Source organism: Colossoma macropomum, unplaced genomic scaffold (genome assembly GCF_904425465.1).
Source record: "Colossoma macropomum unplaced genomic scaffold, Colossoma_macropomum, whole genome shotgun sequence".
Taxonomy (NCBI): Eukaryota; Metazoa; Chordata; class Actinopteri; order Characiformes; family Serrasalmidae; genus Colossoma; species Colossoma macropomum.
Genome location: NW_023494790.1, coordinates 4,636,413 through 4,652,091, shown reverse-complemented (window position 1 = coordinate 4,652,091; position 15,679 = coordinate 4,636,413). Strand labels below are relative to the sequence as shown.

The window sequence follows — 15,679 nt, the reverse complement described above, 5'->3', positions numbered from 1 at the left end:
AGCGCCACAAGTTTACATTCTCAAAATCATCTGTTTAAATTTGGATGTGCACTAATGAGTGGCTCTTCATCCAGTGCAGCAGTGACGCACATGAAAAACACACTCAGTTCTACAGACACTCACTAATCACACTGCATAGAACAGAATAGAATAGAATACAATACTTCATTTCATTTCCATCAAATGGAAATTTCTCTTTAGTGCTGTCATTCAGAGACGCTATGCCAGAGGGGCACAACTCTGATCCTGGAGGGCCGGTGTCCAGCACAGTTTGGTGATGTACCTGCTCAAACACACCTGATTACACTCATCTGTTACTTCCCAGGCTTAGCAGGTGTGTATGAGCGGGCAACAACCAAACTGCACTGGACACCAGCTCTCCAGGATGAGTGTGCACCCTGCTCTGCACTGTACACACACAAAACACGACTCTGAATATGTATAAAAACAGCAGCAGCAACAACATACATGTTACAAATATGGGGGGGGGCACTCCATCTGCTACTCCGGCCACCAACAACGAAGAAGTGATGTCAACAAGACTGTTATGGATGCGAATGACTGACAGTCAATCAGTCAACATTTCACTCATACAGGTTCATTACAGTGGTCAGCATTAATGAAATACTCAGCAACGGCCAAACACAACTAGGCTCAATTACTATCAACAAAATAATGTTTGCCTTGTTTTTATTGTATTTGTTTCTTATTTAAATGCTATCAGTCTGTTTGTCTGGTCTGTTCAGTGTGTTAATGTCATACATGTCTCACTGCTTCCTCATATCGCTGTTGCTGGAACAAAACCTCATCTCCAAAAGGGTAACTTTACAGGAAAAGGGAAAAATGTACTTTACTTTTAATGGAAGTCAATGGAACCAGATTTTTTCCAAGTCATTTTGGGCCGTTTCTTTTGGTCCATTCATCATGAAAATTGCATACAATTTAAAGGACATCAGGCATACGAGGTTTTGTTCTAACAGCTGTGATATGTCTAACACACTTGGCCAAATAAAGTGATTCTGGAAAAACAGGCACAGATTTGCATGTTTTAAGTGATTATTAATGTTTATTAGTGGTTATTAGTGTTATTAGTGATTAGTGTCTTCTTCTCCTTCTTCTTCTTCTGCCAGATTTTTGTAACTTGGCCTGCAGTTTTTGAGATATCGACACCGCTTGTACACAGCTTTCCGATCGGATGTTTCGTTTTCATATAATTACCGTTAAATTACATTTTTTCCCATTTGGAATAAAAGGGGTGCAAACGTTTGTGCGCCCAACTTGTGTCATGTTGATACAAGTCCATTAGCAACATTCTAGTAACCATGCGGGGAACCATAGCAACCACCTAGCTTAAGTTCACTCTGCAGTCACTCTGCATTTTGTTCAAGAAATGCACTTTTCTAGTTACCTATCGGTGGTGATTCGACAACTAAACATGGTGGCCACTGATTGGCCAAGGCAACTTTATAGGTCCAAAGTCCAGAAACCCACAATCACACAATCAAAATACACCACAGATCCACAGACAGATAAATACACACACACTTCAAGGGTTCTCTAGTAAAGACAATGGTTCTATATAGAACCATAAACACTCAAAGAACCCCACTGTTGTTATACGTCCAAAAAAGCCGTTTTCAGTGCTATATAAAACGCTTTAAGAGTGTAGGGTCTCCAGGATCAGGACTGAGCACCCTGACTAAGACTTTAGAAGGACGTTCCATTCCATAGTGAAGTCTTACATCACACGGAACTGACAATACACTCTTTCAAAAGACGGTTCTTCAAGGAGTCTTCAGAAAAGGCAATGGTTTTATTTAGAACCATGAGTTCTATATAGAGCCATTTACACGATTAAAACGTTCTTTGCATGGTGAAGTGGTTCTTCAGATTGATGGAGAATGTGTTACGCATGGTTCTATGTAGCTATCTATCTATCTATCTATCTATATATATATATATATATAAACATTTTGGTGCTATATAGATCCACGTACAACACATTCTCAATCAATCTGAAGAACTATTTCACCAAGCAGAGAACCATTTAATAATCATGCAAAAGGTTCTCTGTTCACGGTTCTTTATAGAACCATTGCCTTTACTAAAGTACCCTTAAGAATGCACAGAGCTGAAACTTGCCAGTAAAGAAATATAAATACATAAATATTATTGATGTAACAAGATCTCTCAATATTAGGTCTGTAAATATACAGAAATAAATGTTAATGATGACAGTTCACCTAAAAAATGAAAAGAATTCCGAGAAGACAAATTTCTGATACTGCACAGACTCAAACTATTTAATTATAATCACTGTTTCACCTGTTTTTCCCATTTCTGTTCCATTTCATTCCATTTTAATAGTTTATACTAACACTGTTTGCTGTCCGGTGTGGTCCAGAGGAGGATGGGTTCCCCTTTTGAGTCCTTTTGAGTCCTTTTGAGTTAGAGATTCCTCTCTAGCAGTGTGTCCCAATTCAGGGGCTGGATCCTTCGTAGGACGCGGTCTACGAAGGCGTGTCCTTCGACGGCTACTTAGACCCGCGAAGGCTGAACCGAAATGAGACGGTCGGCTCTACGGCTGATATCCTGTTTGCGTCACAGCACCGCTGTTCCCGCCCTTACCTGTGCACCGCAAAGCACCGCTCTTATCAAGTTATTTTAAAGTTCTTTAAAGATGGAGCCAAAAACTTTGATTTTAGTTGTTCATTTTTTCATTTATTAGAGTTGGGGATGCTTCACCGCCGGCTACTGATGAGATTGTTTTTGTTTTTGTTTTTTTTACATTTGTAAGTTTAAACCCAAAACTTATATATAAAAGTGGCCCTTCAGCCGCCATTCGCTTCTCTGTTGATGTCGCCATGTTCTCGAATCCTTGCCGGCACACAGTTAACCTCGGGATATGTTGGCTGGCCAGGGATGCACCTGATGGATCCTTCGTTGCCATAGAAAAGTAGGACATAGCCTCTGAAATGGGACAGCCCAGTCGCGCCGCTGTGACGCCATTGGCCTTCAAATGCAGCCTCCGAAGGATGCAGCCCCTGAAACGGGACACACTGAAGGTTCTTCCTCTTGCTCTTAAGGAGTTTTTCTTGCCACTGTCGTCATTGGCGACGCTAATCGGGGCTCTGACCCTGATTTTTCTGTAATGCTGCTTTGTGACAACGCCTGTTGTAAAAAGTGATAAATAAGTGAACTTTGACTTTGACAATACAAATTTAATCACAAGCACCGTTCAAATCCCACCGTCCCAGGCAGACTCTGCAGAAGAACTCAGAGGAAATGAGGGAAGCTGGTGTGCTGAGCTTCCTCCTCTCTCTGAATGCACAGGTGTCTTTGTAAAGAGCTCCAGTGTCTGAAGCTCCTCGCGCACTCGGAGCAGTAATACGGCTTCTCTCCGGTGTGGATGAACTGGTGTGTTTGTAGATGGCTCTGGAGATTGAAGCTCTTCCCACACTGTGAGCACTGATACGGCTTCTCTCCGGTGTGGGTGCGCTGGTGTCGCTGGAGATGGGGCAGCTGAGTGAAGCTCTTCCCGCACTCGGAGCAGGAATACGGCTTCTCTCCTTTGTGAATGAGCTGGTGTCGTTGGAGATGATTCAGTAAGTTAAATCTCTTCCCGCACTCGGAGCAGGAATACGGCTTCTCTCCTGTGTGGATGCGCTGGTGTCGTCGGAGATGATTCAGCTCGTTGAAACTGTTCCCGCACTCCGAGCAGCGGTACGGCCTCTCTCCGGTGTGAACGCGCTCGTGCCGTTGGAGGCTGCTCCGCTGATTGAAGCTCTTCCCGCACTCGGAGCACTGATACGGCTTTTCTCCGGTGTGGATGCGCTGGTGTATTCTGAGGTTACATCTCTCTCTGAATTCCTTTCCACACTCTGCGCAGGGATGTGTTCTCCTCTGTCCTGCGCTGTCCTGCTCATGTGTGGTAACATGAAGAGTACCGGACGATGTCTGCTGAGGGCTGGGGCTTCTTCTGGACTCCATATTCTCATTCCAGCAGTGGGAGGTTTTCCATCTTGGTGGTGTTTCCTGATGTGTTTGTGGAGGTGTGTGGGCAAATGGACACTAGAAGCAGGAGAAGACTTGGACCAGCATCTCATCTCATCTCATTTCTGGACAAGAAAAAGAAACAAAAACATTAACATTTCAGTGTGAAATGCAGCAAATGTGTGACATAAAGCTTTGAGGTTTGTTCCTAATGTTCGGTTAATCTCAGAATAAAAAATATGATGGATAAAATCTCTCTCCCATGATGTGCGTCGTCCAGACAAAGAGGCGGAGAGCTCTACTGCATCTCTTGTCTCAAAATGCTGACTCACTGTCTTGAAAATGTTTAACCTAATTTGTACTGTTATACTGTTTTGTGTCTGTGCTGTTATCCGCTGTCGACCAGAGGAGGATGGGTTCCCCTTTTGAGTCTGGTTCCTCTCAAGGTTTCTTCCTCCTGTTGAGGGAGTTTTTCCTTGCCACTGTCGCCAAGGCTTGCTCACTGGGACCGTGGACCCGGATTCTCTGTAAAGCTGCTTTGTGAGAACATCTGTTGCAAAAGGCGCTATATAAATACATTTGACTTGACTTGACTAATTTGTTATCATTCTGCATTCTACTCTTTTTGAACAATAAGCCAGTGTGGAAGTTTAATGACTGACAGATTTCCACAGCCCACTTCATTGGTCAATGTGCAGAAAATGGGTGAACACTACTGCTTCCTTCAGAATGGTTCACTTTACATTTACATTTATGGCATTTGGCTGACGCTTTTATCCAGAGCGACTTACAATTTGATCATTTTACACAGGTTGATGAAGGTAGTGTTAGGAGTCTTGCCCAAGGACTCTTATTGGTATAGTGTAGGGTGATTACCTAGACAGGGATTGAACCCCAGTCTACAGTGTAGAAGGCAGAGGTGTTACCCACTACGCTACACCAACCACTTTCGCTTGTTAAATATGGCATTTGCTACACAGTGAACTGACTATGGAACAACCGAAAGACTTATCAAACACTACATCCAGAAATACTGCTTCATAAAAAAGCTACAGATATTTAACAGATATATAACAAATCAAACACACATGAAGTTCTGTGATTTTGGAATATACTAGCTGTAATTGAGATGTTTAAACATCATGTTGACAATAAACAATTCAAACTGAATCAGGCAGAAAAGTTATCAATTATGTATTTTTAATAGTTGATATTCCAACGGTTTTGTCACAAGCTTGTAACTTATTGACTGCTATACTTCTATATACTTTCTACCATAAATGTATATTTACTCTTTTCAATCCCTTGTATAATGCTCAGCTACATAATAATAGTAGTAGTAACAACAACAACTATTATAATAATAATAATCTTTATTTTTAAAGCACTTTTCATGCCTGTCGCAGCTCAGAGTGCCAACACAGATCAGACTAAACAGATAAAGACCAAAGAGCCATAGAGTTTTAATGAAGCGCTGAGTTAAAGAGCTGCGTTTTCAGTTGTTTATTAAAAGTGAGCTCTGAGCTCGACTGTCTCATAAAAGGTGAACTGAGCTTCACAGTTTAGAAGCAGAACAACTGAAAGAGTCTCTCCATGTTTCTGTATTTTACTGAAGGTGTTCAGAAGTTCAGTATCTGCAGGTCTAAGATCATAAACAGACATTCAGGAGCTTTAAGGTCATTTAGAGCTTTAAAAACCAGCAGCAGAGCTTTAAACTCTCTCTAAAAGATCCAGGTGGTCAGTGCAGCGTGTAAACGGGGTGATATGAGCTCTTTGTGTTGGTGGTGTTATAAATGAGGGTCTCTCTCAGTTTAAATAAAAGTTGATTAATAATTAAATCTCCCACCCGGCCACCCTGTTGTAAATGTTCTAGCCACACCCCTCTCTAACAACCGGGCTTGGATAGAGCGGAGCTTTTAATGAACAGTGTTAACGTCCATTTAGACTCTGACGGGTTCTCTGGGTTCTGACTAACACCTCTGAAGACAATCCAGTTGTAAACACTTAAAAAAGATGGTTCTTCAAGGGTTCTTCAGCAAAGACAAGAGTCTATTTAGAAGCATAACTTCTATATAGAACCATTTTATGCTTAAATGGTTCTTTGCATGGTCAGTTTGATGGAGAATGTGTTGTATATTGTTCTCTATAGCACCAAAAAGGGTTCTTCTACTGTAATGATGTCAAGCCTGTAACAGCAGAACCCTTTTTGGTGCTATACAGAACCACATGCAACACATTCTCCATCAATCTGGAGCTGATTCTAAATGCATTTGATGGTCTGCTAATGGAATCTAAAGGTGTCCTACAGGAAATTACGAGGCCGCGCCGTGTTAACACTTGGGAACAAGATCATAATGCATGGCCACGACTTAGTAAGGTGTAGGAACGAGATATTTAAGCCATAGCCATGACTTAGTAAGGCATAGGAACGAGATCACACCTTATTAAGCTATGGCCCAGGCTTATTATCTCATTCCTGTGCTTTAAATTATTATTTACACAGTGTGTCACCAGCAGGGCTCTGTAGGGATCTAGTGGTCTCTATTGGAAACCATTAAGCCAGTTCCCATTAGAAAGCAAAACCATCACCAGGTTTCCTAATCCTAATTGTTTCTAATGGTCCTTTTTCAGCAGGGCTAACAGGTGATCACAGGTGTCGTTTGAGTATTCAGGTAAAGCTGAAATGGAGATGTTTAATTGATGAGTGTGGTAATCAATCTGTGAGGTCAGCGAGACTTCAGACTTCAGACGTGCAGATTTACCACCTTTTCAAAAAGCAATTAACTAATTCAGTTCAATTTAATTCAGTTAACCGTCCAATAGTCTGTAATAAACCCAGTGCAGATGTTCAGCTCCTCACCTTCAGCACTGCAGATCCTCACTGTCTGTCCGAGCGCTGTGATCAGCTGACCAAAACAGGATCTTCCATCTTCTTGTTCCCTGAATCAGTGGAGCTGGAGAACCGCAGTTGTAGGATTAGCGCCCCCATCTGGACCGCTGGGGCTTCACACACAATCACTCGATCACGTCTGGTAGAAGCAGAGGTTTAATATTTAAATCCCACCCGTATTCCGACAAACTCAGCCATTAGGTGGCACGACTGAGTGTGTGAACACTCACTGGCTGCTTTACTAACCGTATAAAGCTGTAGGAGTTATACTCAACGTGCGAAATGCAGGATGTCCTTGGGGTCCAGAACCCCCTGAATAGACAGATAGACAGATAGATTCAACTTTATTGTCATTGCTCAGTACAAATACAAGGCAACGAAATGCAGTTAGCATCTACCAAAACAGCAAATAGTAGAAATAGTGCAAAACAGACAGTGCAAATGTGCAATAACAGACATAAATATGACATATCTATGAAATATATAACTATACAAACAATATATACACAATTACAAATGTATCTATGAATTATTGAACCTCCTTGTTTCTACGCTTTGTCCATTTTATCAGCTCCACTTACTATATAGGTGCACTTTGTAGTTCTACAGTTACAGACTGTCCATCTGTTTCTCTGCATACTTTGTTAGCCCCCTTTTACCCTGTTCTTCAGTGGTCAGGACCCCCATGGACCCTCACAGAGCAGGTACTATTTGGGTGGTGGATCATTCTCAGTAACACTGATGTGGTGGTGTGTTAGTGTGTGTTGTGCTGGTACGAGTGGATCAGACACAGCAGTGTTGCTGGAGGTCCACTCACTGTCCACTCTATTAAACACTCTTACCTTGTCGGTCCACCTTGTTTATGTAAAGTCAGAGATGATAGCTCATCCGCTGCTGCACAGTTTGTGTTGGTCATCCTCTAGTCCTTCATTAGTGGTCACAGGGCACTGCCCACAGAACGCTGTGGGCTGGATATTTTTGGTTGGTGGACTGTTCTCAGTCCAGCAGTGACACTGAGGTGTTTAAAAACTCCAGCAGCACTGCTGTGTCTGATCCACTCAGACCAGCGCAACACACACTAACACACCACCACCACGTCAGTGTTACTGCAGTGCTGAGAATGATCCACCACCCAAATAGTACCTGCTCTGTGAGGGTCCATGGGGGTCCTGACCACTGAAGAACAGGCTAAAATGGGGCTAACAAAGTATGCAGAGAAACAGATGGACTACAGTCTGTAACTGTAGAACTACAAAGTGCACCTATATAGTAAGTGGAGCTGATAAAATGGACAATGAGCGTAGAAACAATGGTCATAATGTTATGTCTGATCAGTGTAGAACCATAAACAACACATTCTCCATCAATCTGAAGAGCCATTTTACCATGGAATGAACCATTTGATCATACAAATGGTGTTATTTTATGAATAATACCAGCTTATCAGGGAGGGAGATAATCATTTAACATGAATCCAATTTAATCATTTCTGCTGCTCATTTATCAAATCATTAATCAAACCACTTACAAATCAAAATACTGATGTACATTCAGTGAACACAAGAAACTGAGTCCAGAATTCAGTTTAGCCTGAAACACGATTACAAACCATTCATACACTCTTAAAAATGGTGCTTCAAGGGTGAAGACAGTGATTCTATATAGAACCATGAACACTCAAAGAACCATTTGCATGCTTAAATAGTTCTTTACATGGTGAAATGGTTCTTCAGATGAAGAACGTGTTGTATATGGTTCTATGTAGGATGCTATAAAGCACCAAAAAGGGATCTGCTACTGTTACAATGTCAGGCTTGTGACAATCGAAGAACCCTTTTTGGTGCTATACAGAACCCTTTTCACAAAGGTTCGACATAGAACCATATACAACACATTCTCCATCAATCTGAAAAACTATTTCACCATGCACAGAACCATTTATGCATTCAAATGATTTTTATAGAACTCAAGTTTTAAATAGGACCACTGTCTTTACTGAAGAACCTTGGCAGAACCATCTCTTTTAAGCGTGTGCAGCAAAAACCTGAAATTAAAATCTTAAATAGCTGGAGATGAAAAAGGTGTGTCTGAACGTGTGTTTAAGGATAAGTAACATAGCTAGAACAGTCCATGAACAGAACCTGCCCGATTTATGTAAAGAACATGTTTGGGAGCAACAATTTGGGCTGGTCTCCTAGACATGGACTAAACATAGTGTTGAACTAACCCACAGCAACAACAACAACAAGAACAACAACAACAAACAGTAAAAAGTAGATCCATAGATGTTCTTATTAGCACCTTTCAAACAACCCACAGTACCCTCTACACAGGAACCTGATGAAAGAACAGAACAGTCTTGAGTTTTCATACACTTTCATACACAAACCATTCATACACTCTTAAAAAAGAGGGTTCTTCAAGGGTTCAGTAAAGACAATGGTTCTATATAGAACCATGCACACTCAAAGAACCATTTGCATGCTTAAATGGTTCTTTACATGGTGAAATGGTTCTTCGGGTTGACTGATGTGTTGTATATGGTTCTATAAAGCAGCAAAAAGGGTTCTTCTATTGTTACGATGTCAAGCTTGTGTCAACAGAAGAATCCCTTGTGGTGCTGTACAGAACCCTTTTCACAAAGGTTCTACATAGAACCATGTACAATACATTCTCCATCAATCTGAAGAAAGAACCATTTGCATGCTTAAACTTCTCCCTTGGATGTGCCTGACAAAAACAACAACAACAACAACAACAACAACACAGTAAAAAGTAGATCCACAGATGTTCCTTAATGCACCTTTCAGTCAACCCAAGTACACTCTACACAGGAACCTGATGAAAGAACAGAACAGTCCTGGGGTTCCTCCTCTTTGTTGATGCACTTGTGCATCTTTAAAGAACTGGAGTGCCTGAAGCTCCGCCCACAGACTGAGCAGTAATACGGTTTCTCTCCAGTGTGGATGCGCCGGTGCGTCTGTAGATGACTTGAGATGTTGAAGCTCTGCCCACACTCTGAGCACTGATACGGTCTCTCTCCGGTGTGAACGCGCTGGTGTTGTTGGAGATGAGCTAACAAAGTGAAGCTCCGCCCACACTCTGAGCAGGAATACGGTCTCTCTCCGGTGTGGGTGCGCTGGTGCCGTTGGAGATGAGTCAGTAGAGTGAATCTCCTGCCGCACTCCGAGCAGGCGTACGGTCTCTCTCCGGTGTGGATGCGCTGGTGTATTCTGAAATTGCTCCGTACGTTGAAACCCCTCCCGCACTCTGAGCAGTGGTATAACTTCTCTCCTGTGTGGACGGGCTGGTGTGCATCCAGATGACTCTGCCGAGTGAAGCTCTTCCCGCACTCTGAGCACTGATACGGCCTCTCTCCAGTGTGGATGCGCTGGTGGAGTTGGAAGCTACTCAGCTGGCTGAACTTCTTCCCACACTGCGAGCAGTGATACGGTCTCTCTCCGGTGTGGATGCGCTGGTGTGTTTTGAGAGCTCCCCTCTCTCTGAAGCTCCTCCCACACTCCGAACACTGAAACGGCTTCTCTCCTCTGTGAATGCGCTGGTGTACCTGAAGGTTACCCTGCTGGGTGAAGCTCTTGCTGCACTCCGAGCAGGTAAACGGTCTCTCTCCGGTGTGAATGCGCTGGTGTATTCGGAGATGACTCTGTTGAGTGAAGCTCCTCCCACACTCTGCGCAGGGGTGAGCTCTCTCCTCTCCGTCGCTTTTCTTCGTTTGTCCGGGAGGTGTGTCAGTGCGGCGAGTGACGGAGGATGTTTGCTGAGCACTGGAGCTTCTTCTGGAGGCCATGGTCTTACATTGAATCTCCTAATGTGAGTGGTATCTCCTGTTATGTCACATGTGCAGTTGTTGGCAAGTGGAGCAGGAGAGGACCTTAAAGAGTGAGTCACTCATTTCTGGAAGAGAAGAAAACAGTTCATAACTCAAAATGAATCAAATCAAATCAAATCAAAACACATTTATTGTCACATCACATAAACACAGGTGCGAAGGTGAGTGAAAATCTCACATGCGTAGTCCCTTGCAGAAACTATACATGTATACATATTATATATATATATATATATATATACCGATCAGTCATATCATTTTGACCACCTCCTTGTTTCTATGCTCATTGTCCATCTTATCAGTTCCACTTACTATATAGGTGCAGAGTGTAGTCCATCTGTTTCTCTGCATACTTTGTTAGCCCCCTTTTACCCTGTTCTTCAGTGGTCAGGACCCCCATGGACCCTCACAGAGAAGGTACTATTTGGGTGGTGGATCATTCTCAGCACTGCAGTAACACTGACGTGGTGGTGGTGTGTTAGTGTGTGTTGCGCTGGTATGAGTGGATCAGACACAGCAGTGCTGCTGGAGTTTTTAAACACCTCAGTGTCACTGCTGGACTGAGAATAGTCCACCAACCAAAAATGTCCAGCCAACAGCGTCCTGCGGGCAGCGCCCTGTGACCACTGATGAAGGACTAGAGGATGACCAACATAAACTGTGCAGCAGCAGATGAGCTATCATCTCTGACTTTACATAAACAAGGTGGACTGACAAGGTAGGAGTGGACAGTGAGTGGACACAGTGTTTAAAACTCCATTCATATATATATTCCAGATTACGAGATATGGATAGAAATACAACAAAATTAGGTCCATATTGGCGATTGCACCTAATGTTCAGTGTTTCAGACCAAAAAAGTCCTTAAATGGAGAAAAGACAAACAGTTCCCAGCCCCTGTTGTGGTGGTCCTGCAATTAATACAGCAATTACTGCAGTGCCTTTGATAAACCCAGCCAGAAAAAAATTCCCTACTGTAAAAGAAACATTAGAAACGAATATGATTAAAACATAATGGTATTGCTTTCTAATAGGTTTTGGAGTAATGGTTTCCAATAGAGACCACTAGTTTCCTGTAGAACACCTTTAGATCCTATTAGGAAACCATCAAATGCATTTAGAATCAGCCCCTGGTCACCTGTTAAACCATTAGGATACTTTACACTGTGACATCAACCCATTAAAAACGACAAAACACATTACAAAACCATCAGGAACCAACAGAAACACTTAATGGTTTTGGTTTCAATTGTTTTTTTTCAGCAGGGTCATTTTCCATCAAAAATAAGACCAACTCTGAAGACTTTGTGTGTTTACCTATTTTCCACCCTGCACTTAGAAATCAGAGCATCAGCTCTCCAACCAGGGGCAAAATAAACAACGTAAACAACGTAAACAAAGTGTTAAACACATCGTTACCTTGAACACCTGTATTTTCTCTGTCTCTCTGTGCTGAGCAGAGGGGAGTAAATCATCTCTTACTTCTTCGCTGTGTTTTGGTTTGGACAACCACAGTTACAGAATTAGCGCCCCCACTTGGACCGCAGGAGCCTCACACTGGAACCACGTGACCGCTGAGCCTGACTGAGCTCAGGTGTTCAGTTAAATCCCACCTGTATTCCAACCGTTTAAAGAAAGCCGTTGAAGAAGGTTTGGACGCTTCCCAGTAAGTGTTTGCTGATGAATAAAATCAAGAAGGTTGATTACAAGATCACCCACCAAATGTATCCAGTAAAATCCCGTCGAAATTTAAGGCGTCCACTGATATAAACTTTTTTTTTCTTCTTTTTTTTCCTTTCTTTTTTCTTTGCCGAGTTGAACAGCTGCCTATCCTGTGCGTCTGATGCTGCTGCCCTTTTCTGCCTTGATCGGGTGCCACTGCTGCCAGCCCTCTGGACCGGCTTACCACCATTGAGCCTCCTGCTGTACAACGCTGTGCAAACCTCACCCTCACAACCTGACCCCACTGATGCTGCTGCATGAACTAAACTAATCAGATTAATCATTTGCTCCACCTGTTTTCCCTGTTTTTGTACTATAATACTTTATACTAACAATGTTTTACTATCTGGTGTCAACCAGAGGAGGATGGGTTCCCCTTCTGAGTCTTGGTTCCTCTCAAGGTTTCTTCCTGTTTCTCTTAGGGAGTTTTTCCTTGCCACTGTCGCCACTGGCGATGCTCATGGGGGCTTGGACCCGGATTTCTTTCTGTAATGCTGATTTCCTTGTAAAGCTGCTTTGTGACAACACCTGTTGTGAAAAGTGCTATTTAAATAAACTTTGCTTGCTACTTTTTGTGTCTTACAGCCAGAAACTCTTTCATCTGTTTTGGCTTTTCCACACTCGATATTATATCTGTAGCTTCATCTTGGACTTTATTAACAGAGAGTTTGAACTTTATCTCTAAAATGTTTTGTTTGGGTTTACAAATTATCAAAATGATGTGAAAAATTAATATTTGTGTGCAATCTAATTGTTTTATTGGCAAAGTTCTGTATGCAGAAGTGTAAGGTCAATTTCATCACTTTATCAAAGATGTGGAGTGTCACTTGAAACCCTCGTCTTCCTCTGAGGCAAGAAAGCTGTAAAAATTTTTCTCTCCTTATCAGTTTATTTATTTCTTTATTTTACCCCCCTTTCCCCCCTCCCTGCCTATCTGTGCAAAGATATAATAACAAATGAAATAATTATAAACTCTGTATTCCACCTCCATCACTCAGAGTGAACAATCAAAAAGGATAAGGAATAAATTGATCTTCTGAATGATGCTGAAGGACAGCTAACTGGATTGGCTCATTGATTTCATCATTACGGTAAGGATGTGTATATGCGTAAGTTTTCATCCCCCTGTAGGACTGAATTATCCTGGTGGAAGATTTCTTATCAAGACTTATGAACATGTTTAAGATGTGTGAATTAATTCAAATAGGGGCATCACTGGTGCACCTGGGGGGGTGCGAAGGAATGTACTGTTTAGTGCTGTGTTATATGCTATTGTATTCACCATTGTGTGTGTTGTACGATGCGTGTGATGTGATTTCCCTAAACACTGGCAAATTCACTGAATGTTGAAAGAAGAAGGTTTGGCTTCTGGAGTTGCTGGTCAGACTCAGGTACGCCTGTCTGAACCATCAGAGATACAATGTGGTCCACATAAACTGTCAGTGTCTTTGTGGGTGGGACAGATTCCCACATCTCCTGTTTTAGGTTTGTATATAATTACCCAGTTTGCATCCCCATGGTTGAAAAGTGCCCTCTAGAGTGAAAACGTAAGGAAGTGCCCTATTGGCTGCCATTCACATGGGAAAAAATGTACCCTTTAGAGTACCATCTAGAGTTCCCCTTCATACAATAAATGATGTGCCCTCTATATAGAAGAACATTTGATAACGTGTCTTAAAGAGAGCTCCTCTAGTGGAGAAAACATGAAGCAGTGCCCTATAAGGGGCCCTTACCATCGTGTAAACTGGACGTTCCCTGTGGGTGCTGTAATGAAGTGCCCTCTAATCTGCCCCTACAAGACAGCGTCCCAAAAGTGCCCTTTGCAGTGGATAAACTGTGATGCAGTGCTGTGAAGTAGTACACATGCAGTACATGTGTAAGAATATAGGGGGATTTTCCTAATGGAGCCCCTTCAGAGGAGAAAATGTGATGTGGTGCCATATAGGTGCCCTCATAATGGGATGAACTTAATGTTCCCTACAGGAGCCTTCAAGATAAACAAAACTCAAGTAGTGCCTCTTATACACCCTTCAAAGTGAGAAAAAACAATGCAGTGCCCTACGGTCTCCCCTATAGGGCAGGATTTCCCAAAGTGGGTACTTTGACAGTCTAGGGGTGATCAAATACTTTGATAAGATTTCAGGATGGCTGTGATTCAGGACTGCCGTGTTTCAGGAGTCCTGTGTTTCAGGACTGCCGTGTTTCAGGAAAGCCGTATTTCAGGATGGCCGTGTGTCAGAGCGGCTGTGATTCAGGACAGCCGTATTTCAGGATGACTGTGTTTCAAGTTGACTGTGTTTCAGCATGGCTGTGTTTCAGGACAGCTGTGTTTCAGGACGGCCGTGTTTCAGGGCGGCTGTGTTTCAGGATGGCTGTGTTTCAGGGCGGCTGTTTCAGGATGGCTGTGTTTCAGAGCGGCCGTGTTTCAGGACAGCCGTGTTTCAGGATTGCTGTGTTTCAGGATGGCCGTGTTTCAAGTTGACCATGATTCAGGACAGCAGTGTTTCAGGACGGCCATGTTTTCAGGATGGCAGTGATTCAGTACGGCTGTGTTTCAGGGCGGCTGTGTTTCAGGATGGCCGTGTTTCAAGTTGACCATGATTCAGGACGGCAGTGTTTCAGGACGGCCATGTTTCAGGATGGCTGTGTTTCAGTACGGCTGTGTTTCAGGACGACTGTGTTTCAGGGCGGATGTGTTTCAGGGATTGCTGTGTTTCAGGACCACTGTGTTTCAGGGCGGCTGTGTTTTAGGGCGGCCGTGTTTCAGGATTGCTGTGTTTCAGGATGGCTGTGTTTCAGGGCAGCTGTGTTTCAGGATGGCTGTGTTTCAGGGTGGCCTTGTTTCAGGGCGAGCTGTGTTTCAGGATGGCTGTGTTTCAGGACGACTGTGTTTCAGGGTGGCTGTGTTTCAGGATGGCAGTGATTCAGGATGGCTGTGTTTCAGGGCAGCTGTGTTTCAGGATGGCTGTGTTTCAGGACGACTGTGTTTCAGGGCGGATGTGTTTCAGGGCGGCTGTGTTTCAGGATTGCTGTCTTAACTCAGTCTATTTCTCATCTATCAGAGAGAGGGAGAGAAATCTCTGTAAAAAGGCAAATCTGCTCCTCTTTAAAACAATAATCATATTAACCTGAAAGTGTAAACTGGCTGTTTTAATATTTCAGGTTCACTGAGTGGAACAGTGATGTGGGGAAATGTACAAAGGACTTTAGGAATGGCATTATTG

The 15,679-nt window shown here is 42.9% G+C and overlaps 1 protein-coding gene across 1 annotated transcript; it reads right to left on the bottom strand.

Annotated features, from left to right (window-relative positions):
* Nucleotides 1-887: 887 nt before the first annotated feature.
* LOC118809035 (zinc finger protein OZF-like) lies at nucleotides 888-12,233 on the bottom strand. The gene is made up of 3 exons (XM_036571964.1): nucleotides 12,153-12,233; nucleotides 9,830-10,798; nucleotides 888-3,893 (listed from the first exon to the last, which is right to left on the bottom strand). Exons 2-3 carry the CDS (start codon nucleotides 10,689-10,691, stop codon nucleotides 3,277-3,279), a joined length of 1,479 nt encoding a protein of 492 aa, XP_036427857.1. The 5' UTR covers nucleotides 10,692-10,798; nucleotides 12,153-12,233; the 3' UTR covers nucleotides 888-3,276.
* Between the last annotated feature and the right edge of the window lie 3,446 nt (nucleotides 12,234-15,679).

What these genes read in the sequence shown, in the direction of transcription:
- LOC118809035 (XM_036571964.1), bottom strand. Translation starts at nt 10,691, where the DNA reads ATGGCCTCCAGAAGAAGCTCCAGTGCTCAGCAAACATCCTCCGTCACT. An exon ending in CCACACTGGAGAGAAACCGT is followed by an intron (nt 3,894 to 9,829) that starts ATTACTGCTCAG and finishes AGAGGAGAACAC; the next exon opens with ATCCCTGCGCAGAGTGTGGA.